Source organism: Muscardinus avellanarius (genome assembly GCF_963383645.1).
Source record: "Muscardinus avellanarius genome assembly, chromosome: 12".
Taxonomy (NCBI): domain Eukaryota; kingdom Metazoa; phylum Chordata; class Mammalia; order Rodentia; family Gliridae; genus Muscardinus; species Muscardinus avellanarius.
Genome location: NC_137798.1, coordinates 5,467,700 through 5,493,743, shown reverse-complemented (window position 1 = coordinate 5,493,743; position 26,044 = coordinate 5,467,700). Strand labels below are relative to the sequence as shown.

The 26,044-nt window shown below is 43.5% G+C and overlaps 1 protein-coding gene across 1 annotated transcript; it reads right to left on the bottom strand.

The window, feature by feature from the left end:
- Positions 1-1,304: 1,304 nt before the first annotated feature.
- On the bottom strand, positions 1,305-25,751 carry NUSAP1 (nucleolar and spindle associated protein 1; the record flags this gene model as incomplete). The annotated part of the gene is made up of 10 exons (XM_080707955.1): positions 25,644-25,751; positions 23,702-23,767; positions 21,376-21,529; positions 17,670-17,768; positions 15,172-15,281; positions 13,127-13,314; positions 9,753-9,910; positions 6,870-6,986; positions 5,366-5,474; positions 1,305-1,398 (listed from the first exon to the last, which is right to left on the bottom strand). The coding sequence occupies exons 1-10, from the start codon at positions 25,734-25,736 to the stop codon at positions 1,305-1,307; spliced, it is 1,188 nt and encodes a 395-aa protein (XP_080564081.1). The 5' UTR covers positions 25,737-25,751.
- Between the last annotated feature and the right edge of the window lie 293 nt (positions 25,752-26,044).

Here is a 26,044-nt window from a genome sequence, read left to right as displayed (position 1 = left end):
TTGACCTACACCCAATTCCTTTAAAATATTTTTTTATTTTTACTTTTCTTGCGGTACCGGGGATGGCACCCAGGGGCATTCTACCTCTGAGCTACAGCCCCAGCCCTGTTTTTTTTTTTTTTTTTTTGGTGGTACTGGGGTTCCTGGAAGCCCTTCTACCTCCGGGCTACACTCCCAGACCTATTTTATATTTTTGAAACAGGGTCTCTTACGCCAGCGCGGCTGGCTTCGAACCTGCGCGATCCTCCTGTCTCCGCCTCCCAAGCGCGGGGATTACAAGCATGTGCCACCACGCCCGGCCCCAGCCCTGTTTTTTATTCTTTGTTTTGAAACACGGTCTCACAAAGTTGCAGAGGGCCTCACTAAGTAGCTGAGGCTGTCTGCGAACCATGATCCTCCTGTCTCAGCCTCTCGAATGCTGGGATTACAAGCATGTGCCACCATGCCCAGCTTCCTTTCAAATCTTGATAGGGCCCTGCAGCTTTTATTTTTAAATAAGCAAGGCTAGAATGAGCTGTAGAATTTTATTTTATTTTATTTTATTTTTTGTGGTACCTGGTGGAACCCAGGGGCTTTTCTACCTACGGACTATACGCGCAGACCTATTTTACACTTTATTTGAAACAGGGTCTCAATAAGTCGCTGAGAGCCTCATTAAGTAGCCGAGGCTGGCTTCGAATCTGTGCGATCCTCCTGTCTCCGCCTCCCAAGTGCAGGGATTAAGCGTGCGCCGCCACGCCCGGCTAGAATTTTATTTTTAAGAATGCAGTGAGTGAGTGACAGTTGCATGAAATGATTAAACTGATGATTATAAGTTTAAAGGAAACATTCACACGGGCAACATTATCGATGCTATAATCAAACTATTGGCCCAGTTTCATTAAAATTGCTAGAATCTCTGAGTGGAGGATGCAGAGGTGGCATTTCTCTCCCAAGCTTTCCCTAGTCTTAATTTTTTATTAGAATTCTACTGACGCTTGTATTCAGGTAAGTGCTGTTGCCCAAGAGGAAGGTAAGGCTGTTAATGTTAGTTAGAACTAGCACAGGGACCCTGCGTTAGAGACCTCGGTTAACAATCTACAATGGGTCTTATTTTAACTGGGTTGTACAGGGACCATTCCAAAGACTTTGAACTTTAAGGTACTATCTTTTCAGAGCTGTGGTACACAAAGCACCCATAGACACACAGACTATAAGCAAAAGTTCATAGAGGAAAAAGATCCTTTGACTAAAGTGGGAAGGACAGTATAAAAATATTTACAAAAGAAAAACAAGTTCCGAATAAAGGAATCTTTACAGGAATGTTAAGATTTAACTGTAATGAGGCCCCTGCGCGCTTCCAAAACCTTTGCCTTCTTCTCCTTTCGTTCTTGCTCCCGTTTCTTCCGCTGTTCTTCCCTGCAAGCGAGAGGTCACACGTTAGGTTCTAGTGAAACTCCACAACAGACACTTTAAGTTTTTATTTTATTTTTGTAGTACTGGAGATTGAACCCAGAGGCATTCTACCTCTGAGCTACACTCCCAGTATTATTTTTTATTCTTTATTCTGAAACACGGTCTTCACCAAGTTGCAGACCTCGCGAAGTAGCTGAGACTGGCTGTGAACTTGCGATCCCGTCTCAGCCTCCCAAGTACTGGGATTTCCCCGTGCGCCACCACGCCCTGCTCTAGAGCAACTATTATTGGACAACAGCCATACTTTCTTGCATGGTACTAGGGATTGAACCCAGGGGAACTCTGTCACTGGTCTACATCCCTGGCCTATTTTATTTTTTATTTTATGTATTTATTTTTTTTGTAGTACTTTGGTGGAACCCAGGGGCTTTTCTACCTCCAGGCTACACTCCCAGACCTATTTTATATTTTTATCTGGAAACAGGATCTCACTAAATTGCTGAGAGCCTCACTAAGTAGCTCAGGCTGGCTTCAAACCTGTGTGATCCTCCTGTCTCAGCCTCCCAAGCTCTGGGATTACAAGTATGTGCCACCACACCTGGCCTTTTTTTTTTTTTTTATTTTGAGACAGGGTCTTGCTAAGATGCTGAGGCTAGCCTTGAACTTGCAACCTTCTGTTTCACTTTCTCAAATACTGGGATCACAGGCTTTTACCATTTTGCCCCCTTCGGATTGATGTCTAAACTTAAATGTCATCTAGCACACTTGGCTAAAACAGACTCCTACAGGGGATTACTATGAAGGACCAAAGTGGGACCATGACAGGCTTCACCCATACAGCAAACACGCGAGGCCTGAGTTTCAGTTTCCCAGGAATACAACTAACAGTTAAGTGTCAGTTTTGGCACCTGGGTCAGGATGAAAAACTCCCAACCCACCCCAGGAGGCACGAACCAAATGGGAGGCACCAAGTATCCCGTCCATTGCTTGTGATAGCAGCAAAGATTCCTTTTGGTTTAAAGATAACTCCTTTGTAAATCACAGCCCGAGAGACTGAAATGTAAATCACAGCCCACCCGAGTGACTGAAGTGTATAAAACTGCCTTAGAACAAAAGCTCGGGGTCCTTGTCAGGACTCCACCGTGTTGGAGGACTTGGACCCTAGAGCTCGAGCTCTTCCCCAAAACCCCTCCCCCCTTCCTGCCTTTGCATTACTGTGTGTTGGTGGTCTCTCTCCCCGAGATCCCGAACTTTGGGTATAACAACTATTACATAATTTATTTTTTCAGTACTAGAGATTAAACCCAGGGAAATTCTACCTCTGAGCTACACCCCCAGCCCTATCTTTTATTCTTTTATTTTTTTGTAGGTCTGGGGATGGAACCCAGAGGCATTTGACCTCCGAGCTACACCCCCTACCCAATTTTTTATTCTTTATTTTGAAACAGGGTCTCACTGAGTTGTGAAGGGCCTCACTAAGTAGCTGAGGCTGTCCGTGAACCACAATCCTCTTGTCTCAGCCTCCCAAACGCTGGGATTATAAGTGCATGCCAGTACGCCCGGCTATTCTTTATTTTTGAAACAGGGGTCTCACTAAGTTGCAGAGGCCCTCACTAAGTAGCTGAGGCTGGCTGTGAAACTGTGATCCTCCTGTCTTAGCCTCCCAAGTACTGGGATTACAAAATCATGTGCCATCAAGCCCAGTTTTACTTACTGGTTTTAACATCTGTTAGTTGTCATTCTAAAGGGCTAGAAGTAGGTATTTCCTTTTCTTTACTTACTGGTTTTAACATCTGTTAGTTGTCATTCTAAAGGGCTAGAAGTAGGTATTTCCTTTTCTATGTTAACATTTTTTGGTGTGTGTATGTGGTACTAGGGCTTAAGCTAAGAGGCATTCTTACCTCAGAGCCACAAACCCCCAACTTTATTTATTTATTTATTTATTTATTTATTTTATTTTTGGTACTGGAGATTGAACAGAGGCAATCTACCCCAGCTTGATTCTAATTTCTTTTTCTTATTTTTTTGTTTTGTTTTTGTGGTGCTAGGGGTGGAACCCAGAGGCTTTCTACCTATGGGCTACACTCCAAGACCTATTTTATATTTTATTTGGAAATAGGGTTGCACTAAGTTGCTGAGAGCCTCATTAAGTAGCTGAGGCTGGCTTCGAACCTGTCGATCCTCCTGTCTCAGCCTCCCAAGCGTGGGGATTACAAGCGTGCGCCACCACACCAGGCTAGAATCTGTGCCTTTTGACTTATAGAGCCTTGGAAGCAATGTAGATACTTGAACCTCATACCAAACCTGATTTGGAATCCATTTTTCTGGAGCCAAGGTCCAGCTACTTTTAGTAGTTTTGTAGGTGACTCCTTGGAAGCAATGTAGATATTTGGACCTTATACCAAACCTAATTTGGAACCCATTCTGCTGGAGCCAAGGCCCAGCTACTTTTACAAGTTTTGTAGGTGACTCCACGCTATGGTTTGGATATGGTTCCCATATCCAAAGGTTCCTGTGCTGGAAGCTTTGTTCCCAATGTGAGGATATTGAGAAGTGGTAGACCCTTTAAGTGCTGGGCTGAGTAGGAGGTAGTTAGTAATTAGGTCATGGGGTACCACGCACGGAAGGAATTAATGCTAATTTCCTCATCTAAAGGACTAGGCTGTCATAAGGCAAGGCCACCCACGAGTTTGGGCTTTAATTTTTTTTTCTTATGGTACTAGGGATTAAACCTAGGGGCATGCTACCTCTGAGCTACACCCTGATTCCCCCCTTTTTTGTGTGGCACTGGAGGTGGAACCCAGGGGCTTTTCTACCTTCAGGCTACACTCCCAGACCTATTTTATACTTTATTTGGAAACAGGGTCTCACTAAGTTGCTGAGAGCCTCACTAAGTAGCCGAGGTTGGCTTCGAACCTGTGTGATCCTCCTGTCTCAGCCTCCCAAGCGCTGGGATTACACGTGTGCGCCACCACGCCTGGCTGTCCCCTTTTAAAACTTTTTATTTTTGAGCCAGCATGGTGGCACATGTTTGTAATCCCAGTACTTGGGAGGCCGAGACAGGAGGATCACATGCTTGCAGCCAACCACAGCTACTCAGTGAGGCCCTCTATAACTTAGTGAGACCCTGTGTCAAATGAAAGAATAAAAAAATAGGGCTGGGGGTGTAACTCAGAGGTAGAATGCCCCTGGGTTCAATCCCCAGTACCGCAAAAAAAAAAAAAAAAAAAGTTTTTTTATTCTGAAACAGGGTCTTGCTAGGTTGCAGAGAATCTCACTAAGTAGTGAGGCTGATCTCAAAACTCTGATCCTCCTGTCTCAGACTCTCAAGAACTGGATTATGAGCATGCACCACTTGCCCAGCTTTAGACTCTTCTTCACACGCTGCTCCCTATTCTCAAATGTGTTGATGCCATATGCCACGTTATAACACAGCATGAGGCCCTTGCCAGCACCTGATCCTGGCTTTCCAGAAGTATAAGCCAAGTCTTTTTGATAAGGTATCTGGTCTTGGGTATTTTGTTATAGCAACACAGAATGAACTAAGACATTCTACTTATCACCTTCTTAAACACTACCTTTTTTTTCCCCCCCCCCAGTACTGGGGATGGAACCCAGGGGGCATTCTACCTCTGAGCTACAACCCCAGCCCTATATTTAATTCTTTACTGGGATTTCAAGTGTGTGCCACCATGCCCGGCTAACCACTATTAATGAGAATCTTCCTTCAGAGGTGGCTTTGAATACTTTTTTTTGGATGCTTGAACATAGGACTTCACACATGCTAAGTACATTCATAACCCTGTTTAACTAAGTTTTTTGAGATAGGGTCTCATTAAGTTGTCCAGGACAGTGTTCCTCCTGTCTTTGTCTACAAAATAGCTCGGATTACAGGTGTGCCCCACAATGCCCAACTAAGTAGACTGTCTTTGAAATTAGAAAAATTGTTAAACTTGATAATCATACTTACTTGGTTTGGAGACGAGGTTGTTTATAAGTTTTCTTGTGGAAGCTAACTCTGTTTCCATGTTCATTCAAGGAGTTATTTTCTTTAGATTGCCCCCATGGTTTCAGCTTTCCTAGTTTAAGACAAAGTCAAAGACAGTTGTTTTTTTTTTCCCTTTGGTGCTACTGAGGTTCCTGGAAACTCTTCTACTTCCAGGCTACACTCCCAGACCTATTTTTCTACTTTTTTATTTGGAAACAGGGTTTCTTAAGCCAGCGCTGCTGGCTTCGAACCTGTGTGATCCTCCTGTCTCTGCCTCCCAAGCGCAGGGATTACAAGCGTGCGCTACCACGCTCGGCCAAAGACAGTTTTAAGCAGTGATGTGTACATGTATGTACACACAATTTTTTTTTTTACAAAACCCAATATGATGTATGAATATAATGCACCAATAAAAAATTAAAAAAAGAAAAAAATTAAATAATCTCAAACACACCCAGCAAAGTTGCAAAACTAGTACAATGAAATCCCAAATACTCTTTGCTCACATTTGGCAGTTAACATTTGCCACATTTATAAGTCTGTTTTCTTGTTGCTATAATAAACTACCTAATGCTAGGTACTGTATAAAGGGGAAAAAAAAGATTCATTTTGTTTTTAATGGTACTGAAATTAAGCTCAGTAGTGTACTACCTCTGAGCTACATCCCCAGGCCTTTTATTTTTATTTTGAAAGAGGGACTTGCTAGGTTGGTGAGTCTCAATACTTGCTGAGGTGGTCCTCGAACCTGTGATTTTTCCTGTCTCAACTTCCCAAGTACTGGGATTACAAATGTACACCGCCAAGCCTGGCTCCATTTTGTTTTGAGATAGACAGGATCTCATTGTGTTGCCTATGCTAACCACAAACTTGTGCACCACCAGGCCCAGCTCAAACATATTATCTACACTATGTCCATTATTCCCAATAGCCCAAAAGTGTAAACACATAGTAGAGACTAAATTAAGTTTCTTGATTTTGGCTAATAATTTATTGAATCATTTTGTTCTAATATTGTTTAGAACTTATGTCTTTGGTTATTTAAAAATGGAAATGAATCAATTATTTGGTATTTCTTCAACATACAGCCTTAAATTATGGGTCCATGTGATAAGAGGGGTAGAGGGAGAAATTCTAGGTAGTTAAATATAACATTCACGCCAGGCGTGGTAGTGCACACTTGTAATCCCAGCATTTGGGAGGCTGAGACCAGAGGTTCGCGGACAGCCTCAGCTACTTAGTGAGGCCTTCCTCAACTCAGTGAGACCCTGTTTCAAAATAAAGAATAAAAAATTGGACAGGGGATATACCTCAGACGTCAAATGCCTCTGGGTTCTATCCCCAGAACTGCAAAAAAAAAAAAAAAAAAAAAAAATATATATATATATATATATATATATATATATAAACTTTCAATGAGTTACTAGACTTTTCCACATCCTTAGACACAGCATTTTACAGGCCATGTACCCATAATGCCCTCACATACCTTTGTGTGGCTCGTAGTTGAGGGGACGAGACAAACTTGCTTTGAGATCAAATACTGGTTTCTTACTGGAGACCGGAGTCTGCGTTGTCAGACCTGCAAGCTTGAATGGGGTAATAACTAAAAAAAAAAAAAAAAAGCACAGAAAACCAAGGGCTCAATTAGGAAAACAAATCCTACTAGAGTTTTCATCAGAGTATCCCTTCTCAATCTTACAAATGTAAAGTATGGCCGGGCCTGGTGGCACAGGCTTGTAATCTCGGTACTTGGGAGGCTGAGACAGGAGGACCACAGGTTCGCGGCCAGCCTCAGCTACTTAGTGAAGCCCTCTGCAACTTAGCAAAACCCTGTTTCAAAATAAATAATAAAAAACAGGGGTGCAGGTATAGCTCATGGATAGTATGACCCTGGGTTCCACCCCCAGTACCACCAAAAAAAAAAAAAAAAAAAAAAAAAAAAAAAAGAATGTGACTTTTGGTACCATAAAGTTAACAATATACCAACATGGTCTAATTTAAGCCTTTTTGCTACATCTGGACACCAAACACTGGCACATTTTTTGTTTCCCTCACAGGGCAAGTGACTTAGTTACATCTAGATCACTGCTGAAGATGAACAAGTGCCTGAATTTGTGAAGGGAAACTAGGATCTAGGAGTTCCTACTTAAAAACACAAAACCCCTGTGATTAAGCTATTACACTGTGCTTGCCAGTGCAAGCAGGAAGTGGAACATGTCATATACTGCCAGTGCTGGCACAGATAGCTCCAACCGAGCCATTACAGAAAATGCGCGCATGCCCCTGAACACGGCTACCATACCTGGCTATTTTTTATTTTTGAAATAGGGTCTCTCACTAAGCCAGGCGTGGTGGCGCACGCTTGTAATCCCCGCACCTGGGAGGCAGAGACAGGAGGATCGCGCAGGTTCAAAGCCAGCCGCGCTGGCTTAAGAGACCCTGTTTCCAAAAAAAATATATAAAATAGGTCTGGGAGTGTAGCCCGGAGGTAGAAGGGTTTCCAGGAACCCCAGTACCACCAAAAAATAAAATAAAATAAAAACATAAAAATAAAACATAAAGTAGGGCTGGTGGTATTAGCTCAAAGGTAGAATGTCCCTCCATTCAATACTCAATACCATAAAATAAACAAATAAAAGGAAAAGAAAAAACAAAATAGGGCTGGAAGTGTAGCACGGAGGTAGAATGCCCCTGGGTTCAATCTCCAGGATCAAAACAAAAGAAGTTGGAAAGCCCCACGCGTCCTTGAGCAGTAAAATGGACGTACCCATAGGCAGTGAGGCTCAGAGAAAATGGCTCAGCATGGCTGAACCCTGAAAAATACTGAGTGAAGGAAAGCACAGGAACAAACCCAGAATATGGCTGTCATAAAACTCATATCTGACAACTGGAAACAACCCAAACCTGAACTATCCTATCCCAGCAGGCACACCCCTGAACCACTTAGGGAAGACCGCTCAGAACATGGTAGATATTTAGTCTCTGCCTCTCAGGTCCTGACTGTGAGCATCTAAGAGCCCTTTCTCCTTATAATCAAGGGCTGCTTTTCAGTGACTCCCAACTCTTTGTAAAATAACATAGTAATATCTTAGTTAGGCCCATTAGCCATTATTACTGCCCCCTGCCCAAGGCCCCTTCATGACTGGGAATACTATACAGAATGATTGTTGGCTTAGATAGATAAGTTAAAAGAAATATGGCAGGAATGAGATTTCATTTAGTGAAAGAATTAAACAGGTGTGGTGGTGTATGCTTGTAATCTCAGCATTTGGAAGGCTGAGACAGGAGGATCTTGTTTCAAGGACAGCCTCAGCTATTTAGTGAGGCTATTTGCAACTTAGCAAGACCCTGTTTCAAAATAAAAAATAAAAATTAGGGCTGGGGTGTAGTGTGGAAAAAAAAAAAATCAGGTGAAAGAATTCCCGTGAACTCTGTCACATTGTTCAGTCTTTATTTATATTTTTTTAAGATACTGGGGATGGAACCCAGGGGCATTCTACCTCCGAGCTAAGCCCCCAACCCTATTTTTTATTCTTTATTTTAAAACAAGGTCTCACTGAGTTGCAAAGGACCTCACTAAGTAGTAGCTGAGACTGTCCTTGAACCGCAATCCTCTTGTCTCAGCCTCCCAAATGCTGGGATTACAAGTGTGCACCACCACGCCCGGCTCCCCTGTTCAGTCTTTAATTTAGGAGTTAAACCATGAAGAAATCCTCAAACAGCATCTCTACACTGATGATTACCAACAATATTTCACTATAGTTTAAAGTTCCTGTGGACTTTTCTAGTCTCAGGGAATTTGACAATCCCTTCCAGTTAATCAAGGTTTATGGACTGACAAATTCTGGTGGGAAAAAAAAAAAATCTTACACCCTTTTCCCCCCATAGGGATAGAGTTAAAGGCAGGGCCTTTAGCACGAGGAGCAGAGCACTCCTCAGGAGGGTTAGCATCTTTAAACGCATTTTCATAGAAGACATCCCTCAGGCAGGGATCAGCTTTTGTGTCTAGGATTTTCCTGACCCAGTATAAAATGAAAATTTGGTGAAATTTTTGTTTTTAGTTTTATAGCTATGAAGAGGCTTTCTTTTTTTTTTTTTTTTTTTCCAGTGGTACTGAGGATGGAACCCAGGGCACTCTACTTCTGAGCTATACCTCTAGACCTATTTTCATTCTTTTATTTGGAAACAGGGTCTTACTAAGTTGCAGATGACCTCAGAAAGTGGCTAGGCTGGCTGCGAACCTGTGATCCTCCTGTCTCAGCCTCCCAAGTACTGGGATTACAAGCGTGCGCCACCATGCCCAGCGAAAAAGATGTTCTAATTGTGGTTTAAAGATATGTGTGTTACTTTGTTTTGTTCTGTTCCTTACCAGCAGCAGAATCCCCCTTGGTGATCTTTAACTTGGGTGTCCCCAGCACAGCCTGGCCTTTTGAGGCACTCCCAAATGCAGTCACATGTGGAGACTTTCTGGCTGGAGTCTTGGTCAGTGATTGCTTATGTTCATTATCTTTAGTGGCAGCTGAAAATCTAAACAGGAAAGTAGAGTGTAAGACATCAATACTTGTGACAAGAATGACTTCTGTCAAGCCTATAAATAAAACGACTTGTCATGCTGGGCACGGAGGTGCACGTCTGTAATCCCAATACCTGGGAAGCTGAGATGGGAGGATTACAGGTTTAAGGCCAGCCTCAACAACTTACTGAGAGCCTGTTTCCAAATAAAAATTAAAATAGGGCTACGGTATAGCTCAAAGGTTCAATCCCTAGTACCAAACACAAACAAAACAATATTTAGCTCATTGCCAGGCACTTAAAGGAACTCAATAAACATGTATTATATGAGTGAAGTCATACATAAAGACAGTGGTCTTTTGTTTTAAGGGGGAGTGTCACAGATTGAAACCTGGGATATTTATTTTCAAAGTTACACCCTTAGCCCTATTTTATTTTTTACTTGGAAACATGGTCTTATAAATTGTGAGGCTGAGCTGGGCATGGTGGTGCACACTTGTAATCCCCGCACTTGGGAGGCTGAGACAGGAGGATCACACAGGTTCGAAGCGAGCCTCAGCTGCTTAGTGAGGCTCTCAGCAACTTGGTGAGACCCTGTTTCCAAATAAAACATAAAATAGGTCTGAGAGTATTGCCCGGAGGTAGAAAGCCCCTGGGTTCCAACCCCAGTACCACACACACAAAATAAATAGATAAATAAAAATAAATATATAAATAAGCCGGTCGTGGTGGCACACGCTTGTAATCCCAGCGCTTGGGAGGCTGAGACAGGAGGATCCCGCAGCCGCAGGTTTGAAGCCAGCCTCAGCTACTTAGTGAGGCTCTCAGCAACTTAGTGAGACCCTGTTTCCAAATAAAGTATAAAAAATATATATATATATATTGTGAGGCCGAAGCTGGGTGTGGTGGTGGCACATACTTGTAATTCCAGCATTTGGGAGGCTGAGACAGGAGGATCACGGTTTGTGGACAGCCTCAGCTACTTAGGCCCTCTGACCTTAGTGAGACCCTATTTCAAAATAAAGAATAAAAAAATAGGGATAGGGTTATAGCTTGGAGGTCAAATGCTTCTTGGTTCAACCCCCAGACCCATAAATAAATAAATAAATAAATAAATAAATAAATAAATAGTGAGACTGGCCTCAGCCTTCCAAATACTAGAATTACAGGTACCACTCTGCCTGGCAAATCCCTGTTTCAAAAAACAAAAAATCAAAACAAAAGGCCAGGGTTGTAGCTACAAGGTAGAATGCCCCTGGGTTCAATTCCTAGTGTCACACACACAAACAAAAAGAAAACAACTACAAAGTCTAAAGATCTATCTGCAGCAATCTTGTAAGCCAGCATTTGGGAGGCTGAGACAGGAGGATCTGGATTCGCAGACAGCCTCAGCAACTTAGTGAGGTCCTTTGTAACTCAGTGAGACCCTGTTTCAAAATGAAGAATAAAACATAGGGCTAAGGATGTAGTTCAGAGGTAGAACACCCCTGAGTTCATCTCCAGTACCAAATAAATAAAAAAATAAAAAAATAAAAAATAGGGCTGGGGATGTAGCTTGAGGTAAAATGCCCCGGGTTCGATCCTCAGTAATGGGAGGAGGGAGATATTCATCTGCAAGAATAATCAGTTTAAAGTGGTGAAAAATGCCAGGCGTGGTGGCGCGCGCTTGTAAACCCCGCGCTTGGGAGGCGGAGACAGGAGGATTGTGCAGGTTCGAAGCCAGCCGCGCTGGCTTAAGAGACCGTGTTTCCAAATAAAATATATTTTAAAAAATAGGTCTGGGAGTGTAGCCTGGAGGTAGAAGGGCTTCCAGGAACCCCAGTACCACCAAAAAAAAAAAAAAAGAGAGAAAAAAGACAAAGAAAAGGGATTAAACCGGGCTTTTAATTCCAGTACTACAAAAAAAATAACAACAAAAAATAGGGCTGAGGGTATAGCTAAGAGTTAGAATGTCCTTGGTTTCAATCCCCAGTACCATAGAAATAAATAAACAAACAGAAATATTACTACTTTTTCATTTATCAGTTCACTGCATTAAAACTTCAGGTAAGAATTTAGTTGTGCTTTTTTTGTGTGCGTGTTTGTGATACTGGAGATGGAACCCAGGGACCTTCTACCTCCAAGCTGCACCCCCAGCCCTATTTTATTCTTTATTTGGAAACACGGTCTCATTAAGTTGCTGAGAGCCTCACTAAATAGTTGAGGCTGGCTTCGAACCTGCCCAATCCTTCGGTCTCAGCCTCCTAAGTACTGGGTTTACAGCGTGCGCCACCATGCCTGGCTTAGGTTTGCTTTTTAGGTTTAAGGTTAATTGAAAATTTCTCTTTAGACATCTTTGCTAGCAAATATTACATTAATAAAATGAAGAGTATATATATGTCTTATAGTTCATCTTACTCATTAATCAAATGTGTGCTAGACCAGTGTGACACCTAGTACTTGGGAGTCTGAGGTAAGAGTTGAAGGTTCAAGGCCAGGCCCCAGAAATTCAGCAAGACTTTGTTTCAAAATAAAAAATGAGCTGGACATAGTGGTGCAGGCATGTAATCCCAGTATTGGGAGACTGAGACTGGAGGACTGTGGGTTTCCAGCCGGCCTTAGCAACTTAATGAGGCCCATGCAACTTAGACCCTATTTCCAAATAAAGAATAAAATAGGGCTGGGGGTGCAGCTTTGGAGGTAGAATGCCTTTGGTTCCAACCCCATTGCCACACACACAGAAATAAAATAGGGCTCAGGGGTATAGCCCAGAGATAGAATGTGTTTGGGTTCAGCCCATGTGTGTGCGCAAACACAGTGTGCTTAAGAAAGTTGAATCATACAGGAAAACTGCAGCTAAATATAAAGAAAAGATTAGAACTTCCTGAAACTGGTGATTTTTCTCTGTTGCTGGTCCTTTCTCTCCCATTTATTTATTTATTTATTTATTTATTTATTTATTTTCAGTACTGGGGAAGGAACCCAGAGGCATTCTACCTCTCAGCTACACCCCCAGCCCTATTTTTTGTTCTTTACTTTGAAACAGGGTTCACTAAGTTGCGGAGGGCCTCACTAAGTAACTAAGCCTGGCCATGAACTGTGATCCTCCGGTCTCAGCCTCTGAAGTACTGGGATTACAAGTGTGCGTGCGCCACCACGCCCAGCCCTTTCCCCCCTTTTAATAAAAATTAAAACAGATTTGGAAAAGTCTAAAATCTTGCCCCAAGTTACATCTTGTAGCAATTCCTTTACCTGACATTCATTTTAGTTGCTGAGAGCACACCGCGCCTGCCGGACTCCCTCGGACGTGCAATGCTCTGGCTCCCAGGGCCATGGGACCGGCCTCTGGAATGCCGCCGGCTGGTGGGTGTACAAACCACGGAGAGGCCTCCTCTTAAAAAACCTGGGGTCACTGCTCCTTCCTTATTGCAAGGCTGCTTCTGACAAAGAAAAAACACCACTTTAAAAGCTTGGTTTCAACAGGCATCGCTTTTTATTTTTTTTATTTTTTGTGGTACAGGGGGTGGAATCCAGGGACATTTTATCTCTGAGCTACACCCCCAGCCTGATATTTTATTCTTTATTTTAATGGGTCTGAGGACGGAACCCAGGGGCATTCTACCTGAGCTATACCCTCAGCCCTATTTTTTACTCTTCATTTTGAAACAGGGTCTCACTAAGTTGCAGAGAGCCTCACTAAGTAGCTGAGGCTGTGCGTGAACTGCGATCCTCCGGTCTCAGCCTCTCTAATGCTGGGATTACAAGTGTGCGCCACCACGCCCGGCCAGCCCCAGCTCTTTGTACTTTCTACTTTGCAATAGTCTAAGTTGCTGAGCCTGGCTTCCAATGTACCCTCCTGTCTCAGCCTCCCAAGTACTGGATTACAAATGTATGATTCTGCACAAGGCCTTTTTTATTTTGAGACAAGGTCTTCCTAAGTTGTTGAAGCTGGTTCTTCAATTGGCAATCCTCCTTCCTCAACCTCTGAAATAAATGGCATTATAAGCATGAGCCACTACTTCTTGTTCCTAATACTCTTTTTTTTTGCTGTACTGGGGATGGAACCCAGGGGCATTCTACCTCTGAGCTACACCCCCTGCCCTATTCTGTATTCTTTGTGTGTGTGTGTGTTTGTGGTACTGGAGCTGAAACCCAGGGGCATTCAACCTCCAAGTTATACCCCCTGCCCTATTTTTATTCTTTATTTTGAACTGGGCTTCACTAAGTAGCTGAGCTGTCCAAGAATGGTAATCCTCTGGTCTCAGCCTCCCAAATGCTGGGATTACAAGCATGTGCCTCCACGCCTGGCTGCCTATTTTTTTCTTTTTTTTTTGCAGGTCTTGGGGATGGAACCCAGAGGCATTTAACCTCCGAGATACATCCCCTGCCCTATTTTTTTTTATTCTTTACTTTGAAACCAGGTCTCACTGAGTTGCAGGGGCCTCACTAAATAGCTGAAGCTGTCCGCGAATGGCGATCCTCCGGTCTCAGCCTCCCGAATGCTGGGATTACAAATGTGCGCCACCACCCTGGGCTCCTACTACCTCATTGTATCCTGTTTGGCTACTACAGTTACCCACCACTGGGCTGCTACGGTGGTTCTGATGGAGAGATCAGGTTCTGGTTTGGCTGAATAATGTGCTCTGTAAGGAAACTTTTCCCACCTGCCACATACCCAGGCATTTTCACAAGTTCGAGAGTTTTAGCAAGTAATGAGACTCCCATCAACCTAGCGAGATCCTGTTTCAAAATAAAAATACAAAAGGGTGTGGTGGCACACGCTTGGAATCCCAGCATTTGGGAGGTAAAGACAGGAGGATCTGGGTTCACAGTCAGCTTCAGCTACTTAGTGAGGCCCTTTGCAACTCAGTGAGACTGAGTTTCAAAAGAAAACGAATTATAATAAAATAAGGCTGGGGGTATAGCTCAGAGGTAGAAATGCCCCTGGGTTTTATCCCCAGTACCGTAAAATAAAAATACAATAGGTCTAGGGGTGTAGCTCAGAAGTTGTATGCCTCTAGGTTCAATCCCTAGTAGCCCTCCAAATTTTAATACCAAGCCGGGCGTGGTGGCGCACACTTGTAATCCCAGCCTTCAGGAGGCTGAGACCAGAGGATCACAGTTCGTGGACAACCTCAGCTACTTAGTGAGGCCCTTTGCAACTCAGTGAGACCCTGTTTCAAAATAAAGAATGAAAAATAGGGCTGGGGTTGTGCTCAGAGGAAGAATGCCCCTGGGTTCCATCCCAGTACTGAAAAAAAAATTAGTACCATAAACCCCAAATTTTATCTACATACCTTCAATTCATTAGAGGAGTTGTGGTCTTCAAAATGTTTCTTTTTTCTCTTAATATATTCATCAATGGATTCCATTTCCTTAAAACGAGCCTCATGAAGTTTCTTAAAGTCTAGAATGTTTCCCCAGTACAAAAATTAGTAAGACCAAATACATCTATTGTTTTTGTTATTTTTATGTTAATCCTTATTCTTTTTGGCATCCCTCACTTTCTTTCAACTTCAATATCATCTTTGTTAAAAGTTTAATTTCAGCCGGCGTGGTGGCGCACGCTTGTCATCCCAGCATTCGGGAGGCTTTGACCTGAGGATCACAGTTCGCGGACAGCCTCAGCTACTTAGTGAGGCCCTCTGCAACTCAGTGAGATCCTGTTTCAAAATAAAGAATAAAAAATAAGGAAGGGGGTGTAGCTCGGAGGTCAAATGCCCCTGGGTTCCATCCCAGACCCAAAAAAGTTCAATTTCAAGACACTGAGTTTTTTTGTGTGTGTATGTGGTGTTGGGGATGGAACCCAGAGGCTTTCTACCTTTGGGCTATGGAACCCAGAGGCTTTCTACCTTTGGGCTACACTCCCAGACCTATTTTCTATTTTATTTGGAAACAGGGGCTCCCTAAATTGCTGAGAGCCTCACTAAGCAACTGAGGCTGGCTTTGAACCTGTGCGATCCTCCTGTCTCAGCCTCCCAATTGCTGGGATTACAAGTGTGGGCCACCATGACAGTTTTTTGAAACATTACAAAAAGCATATTTACCTTATAAACTATGACATTTTCACCATCTCCCTGTTGCTATTTTCCTGGTATGTGGTTTAGTCTAAAGGAGAAGAGTTAACACATTTGTCTTTCTTCTCCCTGTCACCTACTAGTGAAATGACTTTTACTAGCCAGGTGTGTAGGTGTAGGACTTGATGCACCTGAGTTCCATCTTTAGCATCATACAAAACAGAGTTCAACCTCCAAAATACACCCCCATGTCTATTTTTTAGTCTTTTCTTATTATATATAATTATTGTAGTAGTGGGGGTGGAACACAGGGGCTTTTCTAACTTTGGGCTATACCCCAAAACCTATTTTATACTTTATTTGGAAACAGGGTCTCACTAAGTTGCTGAGAGCCTCACTAAGTAGCTGAGGCGGCTTTGAATCTGTGCGATCCTCCTGTCTCAGCCTCCCAAGCACAGGGATTACGAGCGTGCGCCACCACACCCGCAGTCTTTTTTATTTTTATTTATTTTATTTATTTTTCTTTTTTTGGTAGTACTGGGATTCCTGGAAGCCCTTCTGCCTCTGGGCTACACTCCCAGACCTATTTTATATTTTTATTTGGAAACAGGGTCTCCTAAGCCAGCTCACGGCTGGCTTCAAACCTGCGGGATCCTCCTGTCTCCGCTTCCAAGCGCGGGGATTACAAGCGTGCGCCACCACGCCTGGCGGTCTTTTTTATTTTTGAAACTGAGTTGGAAAGAGCCTCGCTAAGTAGCTGAGGCTGTCGCTGTCTGTGCACTGTGATTCTCCTGTCTCAGCCTCCCAACCTGCTATTTATTTATTTATTTATTTATTTATTTATTTATTTATTTGTGGTACTGGGGGTGAAACCCAGAGGCTTTATACCTCCAGGCTATATTCCCAGACCTATTTTATACTTTATTTGGAAACAGGGTCTCACTAAGTTGCTGAGAGCCTCACTCAGTAGCTGAGGCTGGCTTCGAACCTGTGCGATCCTCCTGTCTCAGCCTCCCAAGTGCGGGGATTACAAGCGTGCGCCACCATGCCCGGCTTCTGCTATGCTTTTTAAACTACATATATAGTGCTCGCTTCAGCAGCATATATACTAAACTACGTATATAAACACTTGAGTTTCTAATATGTGATGAGTAGCATCTAACTACTACAAATATACAGCTGAGTCAATATTCTATGTGCCAAGCAATCTTTCAGCAATGTAAGATATAGAAGAATTTCGCGAGCCAGGCGTGGTGGCATCACCTGAAATCCAGTACTTGGGAGGCCGAGGCAGGATATAGCAAGTTCCAGCACGGGCTCAGCAAGTAGTACACTCTTCCCAACCTAGTGAGACCTTATTTATTTCCAAATAAAAATAAAATAGGGCTAGGAGCGTAGCTCGGAGGTAGAATGCTCCTAGGTTCAATCCGTAGTGCCACCCACACACAGAAAAAGAGAATTACACACCTAAAAATGGAGTCTCTTCCATTTATTAGAAAGTTAGTACACACTGGGCATTGGCCAAACCCCTCAGTGAGATTTCCATTCACCAGGTATTTATTGAATCCCTGCTATATACTACTAACTATGGAATGTAATTAGAAAAGGTAAGTCTCAGTCATTGTACTCATCATCCTGATGAGATAAAAAGCTAGAAAACCAGAGCAAGCAGAATGCAAACCCCGGTTCCAGAATCGGAGCCTTGAGGCCACTACCGCCCCAGTATTAGTATGACGTAGGCACACCACCCATCACTTTACATCCCCTTGTGTACTTACTTGGAGTAGTCAGTGCAGTTCTTTTATTGGTCCCAAGCCTGGAAAGCCCATCTGTGTGGAGAGACTTTCTTTCTGAAGGTCCCTTTGAATCTTCACTGTCTAAATTCAAAGACACAAAACTAAAGAAGAAACAACCCCCACTCTCCCCACTTCCCCGTTAAGCTCTTATTGACTAGAAACGATGGATTTTTAAAAAGCTCACTAAGAATTGGAGGTAGAATGCCTCTGGGTTCAATTCCCAGTACTGAAAAAAAAAAGAAAGAATTTAGGCGTAAACAGGTAAATATGTACAACTTATTCTCAAAACAGTTCAGGAAAAAAGTCCCATGCAACATATGTATGTACATAAAGACACAGACTGGGGGGAGGAGCAAGAAAGCGAGCGTGAGAGTGAGGAGGATCAAACGTAGTGAAACGTTAATATTTGAGTAATATGGGTCAAATAGAGATAGGACTCTTGGTACTATTCTTCCTACTTTTCTCTATCTGAATTTTTTTTGTGTGTGTGATATTGGGAATGGAACTCAGGTGCTTTCTACCTCCGGGCCACACCCCCAGACCTACTTTATATTTTATTGAAAACAGGGTCTCATTAACTTGCTGAGGCTTGCTTCGAACCTGTGATCCTCCTGTCTCAACCTCCCAAGTACTGGGATTACAGGCATGGGCACCACACTCGGTTCTATCTGAAATTTTTATCAAAATCAAAAGTTAAAACAACTTGGGATGCTGAGATAGGAGGATTGCAGGTTTGTGGCCTGCCTCAGATGCTTAATGAGGCACTCAGCATCTTAGTGAGACCTTGTTTCAAAATAAAGAATAAAAAATATGGCTGAGTATAGCTCTGATGTAGAATGCCCCAATCCCCAGTTCTACAAAAAAAAAAAAGAAAAAAGAAAAAAAACCTTAAACAATTTCCACTCCCCAAAACCTACATGGCAGCTTTTATTCCTTAAAACTGCTTCTATCTCAACAATGTGAACTTACTGTCCATTCTCATTTCTTCCAGGTTATACAAACCAGGTCCTAGAGATCCTTACTGTAAACTCTGTGTTATTTTTTTTATGTTATGCTTTTTTTTTGGTACTGGGTTTAGAACCCAGGAGCATTCTACACCTCAGAGATACACCCACAGCACTATATTATTTTTTAAACAGGGTCTCGCTATGTTGATCAGAGTCTCAATAATTGCTGAGGCAGTCCTCAAACCTGTGATCCTTCTGTCTCAGCAACCCAAGTACTGGGATTACAGGCATGCACCATCCTAACTGGCTTTATATCTTGCTATAAATGATTATTATTACTTTTTTTAATTTTTGGTGGTACTGGGAATGGAACCCAGGGGCATTCTACCTCCAAGCGTCACCCCCAGGCCTATAATTTCACTATTTATTTATTTATTTTTGCAGTTTTGGGGATGGAAGCCAGGGGCATTCAACCTCCAAGCTACACCCCTTGCCCTATTTTTTATTCTTTATTTTGACACAGGGTCTCACGTGGTGAAACAGGGCCATCACGCCTGGCAAGCAGGATCATTTTTAGTGAGAGTAACATGGCATACCATTTGTTTCCCTTTTTTCTGAGGCAAGTGCGTTATCATCTTGGCTCTGGCGTGGCAAAAGAACATTTGCAGTCCTGAGATCCTGGTTTCCTTGCTCCGCTTGATTCTGGAATTCAGTTGCTTCACTTATCTTTACCTCAGAATGATCCTGGTACAAATTGTAAAAAAGTAAGTACATTTATTTGTTTATTTTTGTGGTACTGCGGGTGGAACCCAGAAGCTTTTCTACCTCTGGGCTATATTCCCAGACATATATATATATATTTTTGTGGTACTGGGGGTGGAACAGAGACGCTTTCTACCTCCAGGCTATACTCCCAGACCTATTTTATACTTTATTTGGAAACAGGGTCTCACTAAGTTGCTGAGAGCCTCACTAAGTACCTGAGGCTGGCTTCGAACCTGCGTGATCCTCCTGTCTCAGCCTCCCAAGCACAGGGATTACAAGCGTACGCCACCACACCTGGCCTCCCAGACCTATTTTATACCTATTTTATTTGGAAACAGGGTCTCACTAAGTTACCGAGAACCTCACTAAGTAGCTGAGGTAAGTAGCTGAGGATGGCTTTGAACCTGCGCGATCCTCCTGTCTTCGCCTCCCAAGCGTGGGGATTATAAGCATGCGCCACCGTGCCTGGCTAAAATAAATACATAAAGTTTATTTTTTAAAATTTTATTTATTAGGCCGGGCGTGGTGGCGCACGCTTGTAATCCCCACGCTTGGGAGGCAGAGACAGGAGGATTGCGCAGGTTAGAAGCCAGCCACGCGTGCTGGCTTAGGAGACCCTGTTTCCAAATAAAAATGTAAAAATAGGTCTGGGAGTGTAGCCCGGAGGCAGAAGGGCTTCCAGGAACCCCAGTACCACCAAAAAAAAAAAAAAAATTTTTATTTATTTATTTTTTGTTTTTTTCATACTGAGGATCAAACCCAGCACCTCATGTATGCTAGGCAAGCTCTCTACCACTGAGCCACACTCACAGCCCCACTACACAAAGTTTAAATAAAAAGTAATTGCACGCCGGGCGTGGTGGCGCAAGCTTGTAATCCCCACGCTTGGGAGGCGGAGACAGGAGGATCACGCAGGTTCGAAGCCAGCCGTGCTGGCTTACGAGACCCTGTTTCAATATATAAAAAAATAGGTCTGGGAGTGTAGCCCGGAGGTAGAAGGGCTTCCAAGAACCCCAGTACCACCAAAAAAAAAAAAAAAAAAAAATGTACTTGCACTGGGCATGGTGGCGCACGCTTTTAATCCCATCATTTGGGAGGCTGAGACAGGAGGATCTTGGCTCATGGACAGCCTCAGCTACTTAGAGAGGCTCTTTGCAACTCAGTGAGCCCTTGTTTCAAAATAATAAAAAATAGGGCCGGGGGTGTAGCCTGTAGGTAGAATATCCTTGGGTTCCATCCCAGGTTACCCCCCCCCCACAGTACTTGCTGTTTTCTATATATAGCTAACAAAATTGAGGAGAGAAAAGGGTTAAAAAACCAAAGTAGGAGAATAAGTCTTCTGATCGGCAGATTTGGTTGATTGCCTCACTCAGTGGCATGAGAATTTGAGTTGGGAGTTTGGAGATACTAGGAGGCATTGGAAGAAAGAGAAAGATTAGTTCTCTTATAGATGATAAATAAACACTAAGAGACCTAGGTACTTTATGGACAAGACACTATATGAAGCCAGAAAATAAGAAATTAGGACTGTGTCTGGTAAAAGTTACGTGTAAGTGAAAAAGATAACATAGAAGAATAATATCAGGATCTATTCAGACCAAGCGAGGGAAGCCCCTAGCTCGTCAGACTGTGGAAAGACTAAGCACAGAGTGATCGCAGGGCTGGGGCAATCTTGGAAAGATAACATTAAAACCATATTACGTGTTGGTTTCCCTTTTCTTCTTATTTTCAACACCTCACTTAAGTAGACACTTAATGAACTTTCATATTTATCCAAAAAGGACTTAATTTACATTTAGTAACTGCTTCCCCTGTGCCAAGGCCTGGGGTGCAATGATGAACAGCTCAGTGTTTTCAAGGAGCCATTACAGCACAAGGTGTGTTTCCATCACCTGACAGAAGGGAATTTGAAAGGAGAACTTGCAAAGCATGTGCCAGTTTTGGCAAAAGTGGTGGCTTTTGTTTAATAAGCACACTTCCATTCACCTGGGAGTCAGGATCTGCGTGGACCGTTTTTCGTCTCTTCCTTGCTTTGGTAACACGGCCAACTGGCTCCCTCTTGGCTTGTTCCTGATCAGTAATCTGTACCACACTCTCATCACAGGAGGGTGCAGAAGTTTGACTTTCATCCTGAAAGAAGAGACATTAATCTGCCCTGTTGTACATATAGAGTTATAATCCTCAGAAAGAATCAGAATTTAGAATGCATAAGAGACATAAGCTGGGCATAGTGGTACAGGCCCCAAATCCCCATACTTGGTAGGCTGAGACAGGAAGATGCCAGGTTGCTAATGAAGCCAGTCGCAGCTATTTAGTGAGACTGTGTTTCAAAATAAAAAATAAAAGCTGGGCATGGTGGCGCATGCCCGAAGGTAGAAGGCCCCTGGGTTCCATCCCCAGTCCCACCAAAAAAAAAAAAAAAAAAAAAAAAAAATTCTGTGCATGTGCGGCAGGAACAGTCTACTTTCTGATCTCTTCTGGGATGTCCCCCCAAAAATCACTTTTCTTGCATTGGCGGGTGTCACGCTGCCATCTTGTATCCCTCAGGGGACGTAAGGTGTGCCAGCCGACCCGGCTATGCAGGGCTCCCTCTGACATGCCCCGAACCTTTTTCTTACATAGTATGTTGTCCAGAGTTTCTGAGCATGTGGGGCAGGTGCAGTCTACTTTCAGGGTGATTTCTTCAAAAGTTCAAGGTGGATTAGATTGAATCTGTCTGCCTCTCTTAAATACTGGCCGCTGCAGCCACCATCTTGGTTCTTCCAAGCATTTTTCTTACACAGTGTGTTGTTCAGAAATCCTGAGCATGTGGGGCAGGAGCAGTCTATTTTGGGGGAGATTTCTCCAACAGTTCAAGATGGGTTGGATTGGATCTGTCTGCCTCTCCCGAATACTGGCCGCTGCCACCATCTTGGTCTGTCTCTTCTCTCTTATATTTTAGGTAGGAAGTCATAGCTGGAAATGTCTCTGTATGTTGTCCCAATCAGATATTAAACCAAAATCTGTTGTCCAGGGTTTCTTAGAGGAATACATGTCCTATTCAGCCCTGCCAGCTGTCGCCGTCCCGGCCGCCACCATCTTCCACTTCCATTGGCCGCCACCATCTTCCACGCCCCTCTCACGCCTGACTCTTTCTAATTGTTCTTAATTACTCATTAAAAGCCCAGCATGAGCCAGGCATGGTGGCGCATGCTTGTAATCCCTGGGCTTGGGAGGCGGAGACAGGAGGATCGTGCAGGTTCGAAGCCAGCTGCACGGGCTGGCTTAAGAGACCCTTTTTCCAAATATAAAAATAGGTCTGGGAGTGTAGCCCGGAAGTAGAAGGGTTTCCAGGAACCCCAGTACCACCAAAAAAAAAAAAAAAAAAAAAAAAGAATACAAAATATGGCTGAGCTTGGGAGGTTGAGACAGAAGAATCACACAGGCTGGAAGCCAGCCTCAGCTACTTAGTGAGGCTCTCAGCAATTTAGTGAGACCCTGTTTCCAAATAAAATATAAAATAGGTCTGGGAGTATACCCTGGAGGTAGAAAGCCTCTGGTTTCCACCCTCAGTACCACACACACACAAAAAAAAAAGGGTCTGGGAGTATAGCCCCAAGGTAGAAAAGACCCTGGGTTCCACCCCCAGTACCACACACACACACACACACACACACACACACACGTTAATTAGTCATTAAATTGCAGGGGTCCAGCCCTTACAGGAGTCGAGGTTCGTGTGTTGGTGAGGGGAAGCTGAGGTCGATGAGAGAAGAATGACCACACGTATTAGATTCAAACTTCTCCATTTTATTCAGGATTTGTTACGTTTATACTTTCTTTGTTGGCAGAAAAGCAAAGGCATAGCCATGCAAGCAGGATCTCCAAGGACAGGAAAAGTTATTATTTACAGACTTCAGGGCGGGGTGTCAGACATTTAATTAATCACAGTATGCTTTGTCTCACTTTACCAGGCTGACTCAAACTTAATTTTATACATTGGTCCAAACTAACGTCAGTCTGAACTTAATGTTTGGCCCAATAACTTTATCCTTGGGAAAAAATCTTTGCTGCCTGAGTCTCTCACAAGCCACTGCCCATCAGTTTTAGTTATAATGTTTATACATAAAATTCTAATTATACATGTTAATCCAAATAATCCTAAAATTATTTTTTGAAGAAAGGAATGCTAGACATACTTCATGGGGGATCTACACTGTTGCGGATCTCCTGATCGAGCTTTCTCAAGATCTGCATGAAATGCTGTAACAAACATAATTGTCCTATTAGCTAATAGGTGATGGCAAGAAAAATCTTACTCACCTGATTCTTACTTTCTTTTCTTGCTTGTTTAAGATGGGCTTTCAAAGCTTTCAACAACTTGTCTGCCTACATTAAAAAAAAGAGAAAACTTTGTCATTAGAGCTAAAAGTCAAGCAAGCAAGAAAGCTTTTCTTATATTCACAAAATGTACCCAGGTCAGGATGGAAGACTAGAACTATGACCTGTATAAAACTGGTCCTTCCTTTAGCGGTTTCACACCCTAATAGTAGGAGGAAAAAGCAACTGTAATACAGCAGGGAAAGTGCCCAAGAGAACATAAGTGGCTCAGCCATCAGAGTCGGGACTTTTTATTTATTTATTTATTTATTTATTTATTTTGCCGAATTGGAGATGGAACCCAGGGGAATTCTACCTCTGGGCACACCCCCAGCCCTATTTTTTACTCTGTTGAAACAGGAAGATCTCGGTTTGTGACCAGCCTCAGCTACTTAGTGAGGCCCTTTGCAACTCATTGAGACCCTGTTTCCAACTAAAGAATAAAAAATAGGGCCGGGAGTGTGGCTCAGAGGTAGAATGTCCCTGGGTTCCATCCCCAGAACCACAATAAACAAACAAACAAACAAACAAATAAAACATAAGCCTAGTATGGTGGCTCACACTTATAATCCCACTACTAGGAAGGTTGAGAGATGAGGATATCAGGTTCCAGGCCAGACTCAGCAATTTGGTGAGGCCCTCTGCAACTAAGTGAGATACTATTTTTTTTTCTTTTTCTTTTCTTTTTTTTTTTTTTTTTGCAGTACTGGGAATGGAAACCAGGGCATTCTACCTCCAAGCTACAACCTCAGCCCTATTTTTATTCTTTATTTTCAAACAGGGTCTCACTCAGTTGCAAAGGGCCTCACTAATTAGCAGAGGCTGTTTGTGAACCATGCTCCTCCTGTTTCAGCCTCTCAAATACTGGGATTACAAGCATGCACCCACCACGCCCAGCAACACTGTTTTCAAATAAAATAATAAAAAAGCGCTGGGAGTGTAGCTAAAAGGTAGAATGACCATAGGTTCCATCCCCAGCACTCCAAAAAAGCAAAAACATAGTAAAAAATTAAAAGGGCTGGAGGTGTATCTCAGAGGTAGAATGTCCCTGGGTTCAACCCATAGTAATACCCACACACATCTGTAATGACCGATTTAGAAATTCTTCCATCACAGCTTGCAGCACAAATCACGAAGTATACATTATGTGAGAAATCTCAAACACAGCACATAAAACTCCAAACCTATATTGAATCCCATTTTATCCAGACATCTTGCGCATTTGTCAAAGACCTTATCAGTTTATTTATTTATTTTGGTACTGGGGATCGAACACAGGGGCATTTTACTTTCAAGCTACACCCCAGCCCGATTTTTATTTCGAAATAAGGTCTCACTAAATTGCGGAGGGCCTCACCAAACAGCTGAAGCTGGCCAAGAACCTGTGATCCTCCTGTCTCGGCCTCCCAAGTACTGGGTTGTGCGCCACCACGCCCGGCTGACCTTACGGGTGTTTAAAGAACACCGTTAGAATAAGAGATCTAGAAATGAACGATCGAATTAGAAATTGAACTGAGCTACAAAATTTAGCCCCAGGGTGGCCCGCTAAGTTGTTCTTTCCAGCAGGTCCTCCAGTTAAACACGGAGATGAATGGGCACGACCACAAGTTGTCAGTTTGTTTTCCAGACGCCATGCCAATGAGCTCTTCAGTTAACTCAAAACTGGCCAGAGACACATTCCTTGTGCTTTCCAGACTTGCGTCTCAGAGCCCTTCCAATCCAAGCAAACCAAAGCATCCGCTCTGAAGCGAGGGCCCCCGTGAGCCCGCAGACGGTCAGCCTCACAGGAGGTGACAACCCAGCTCCTCTACCATTTCGGAGCCGAGGCTCCGCGCCCCAAGCCCGGCCCCGCCGCGTCCCTTCCCGCCTCCGAGCGCCCGCGTACCCTCAGGTTAGCCCGGAGCCCCAGGCTCTTGGCCAAGTTCTGCAGGTCACTGTACTTGAAGGAGTCCAGCTCCTCCACCGAGGGGACGGCCATCGCGTCCTGCAGGCCCGGTGACGGGAAGAGGAGCGGTCCAGCAGAGCGAGGCGCGCCGCTCAACACTACCGCGCCACTCTGAGCGTTGGCTCCGTGGAACTTTATAGTCCGTTTAAAAATGAAGAACGCTGCACTCCTATTGGTTGAAAACGCATTGAGGGCGGGGCTTCTGGGCATAGACCAATAGAAAGACTGTTTTTCTGCGGGAAGGCGCAAGCGCGTCCCCCACAGTCACCAATACGCAGGCGTGCGAAGGCGCGTGAGGCGTATCCAGGTTACCGGCGCGCGGCGGACCCCGTGACCCTCGC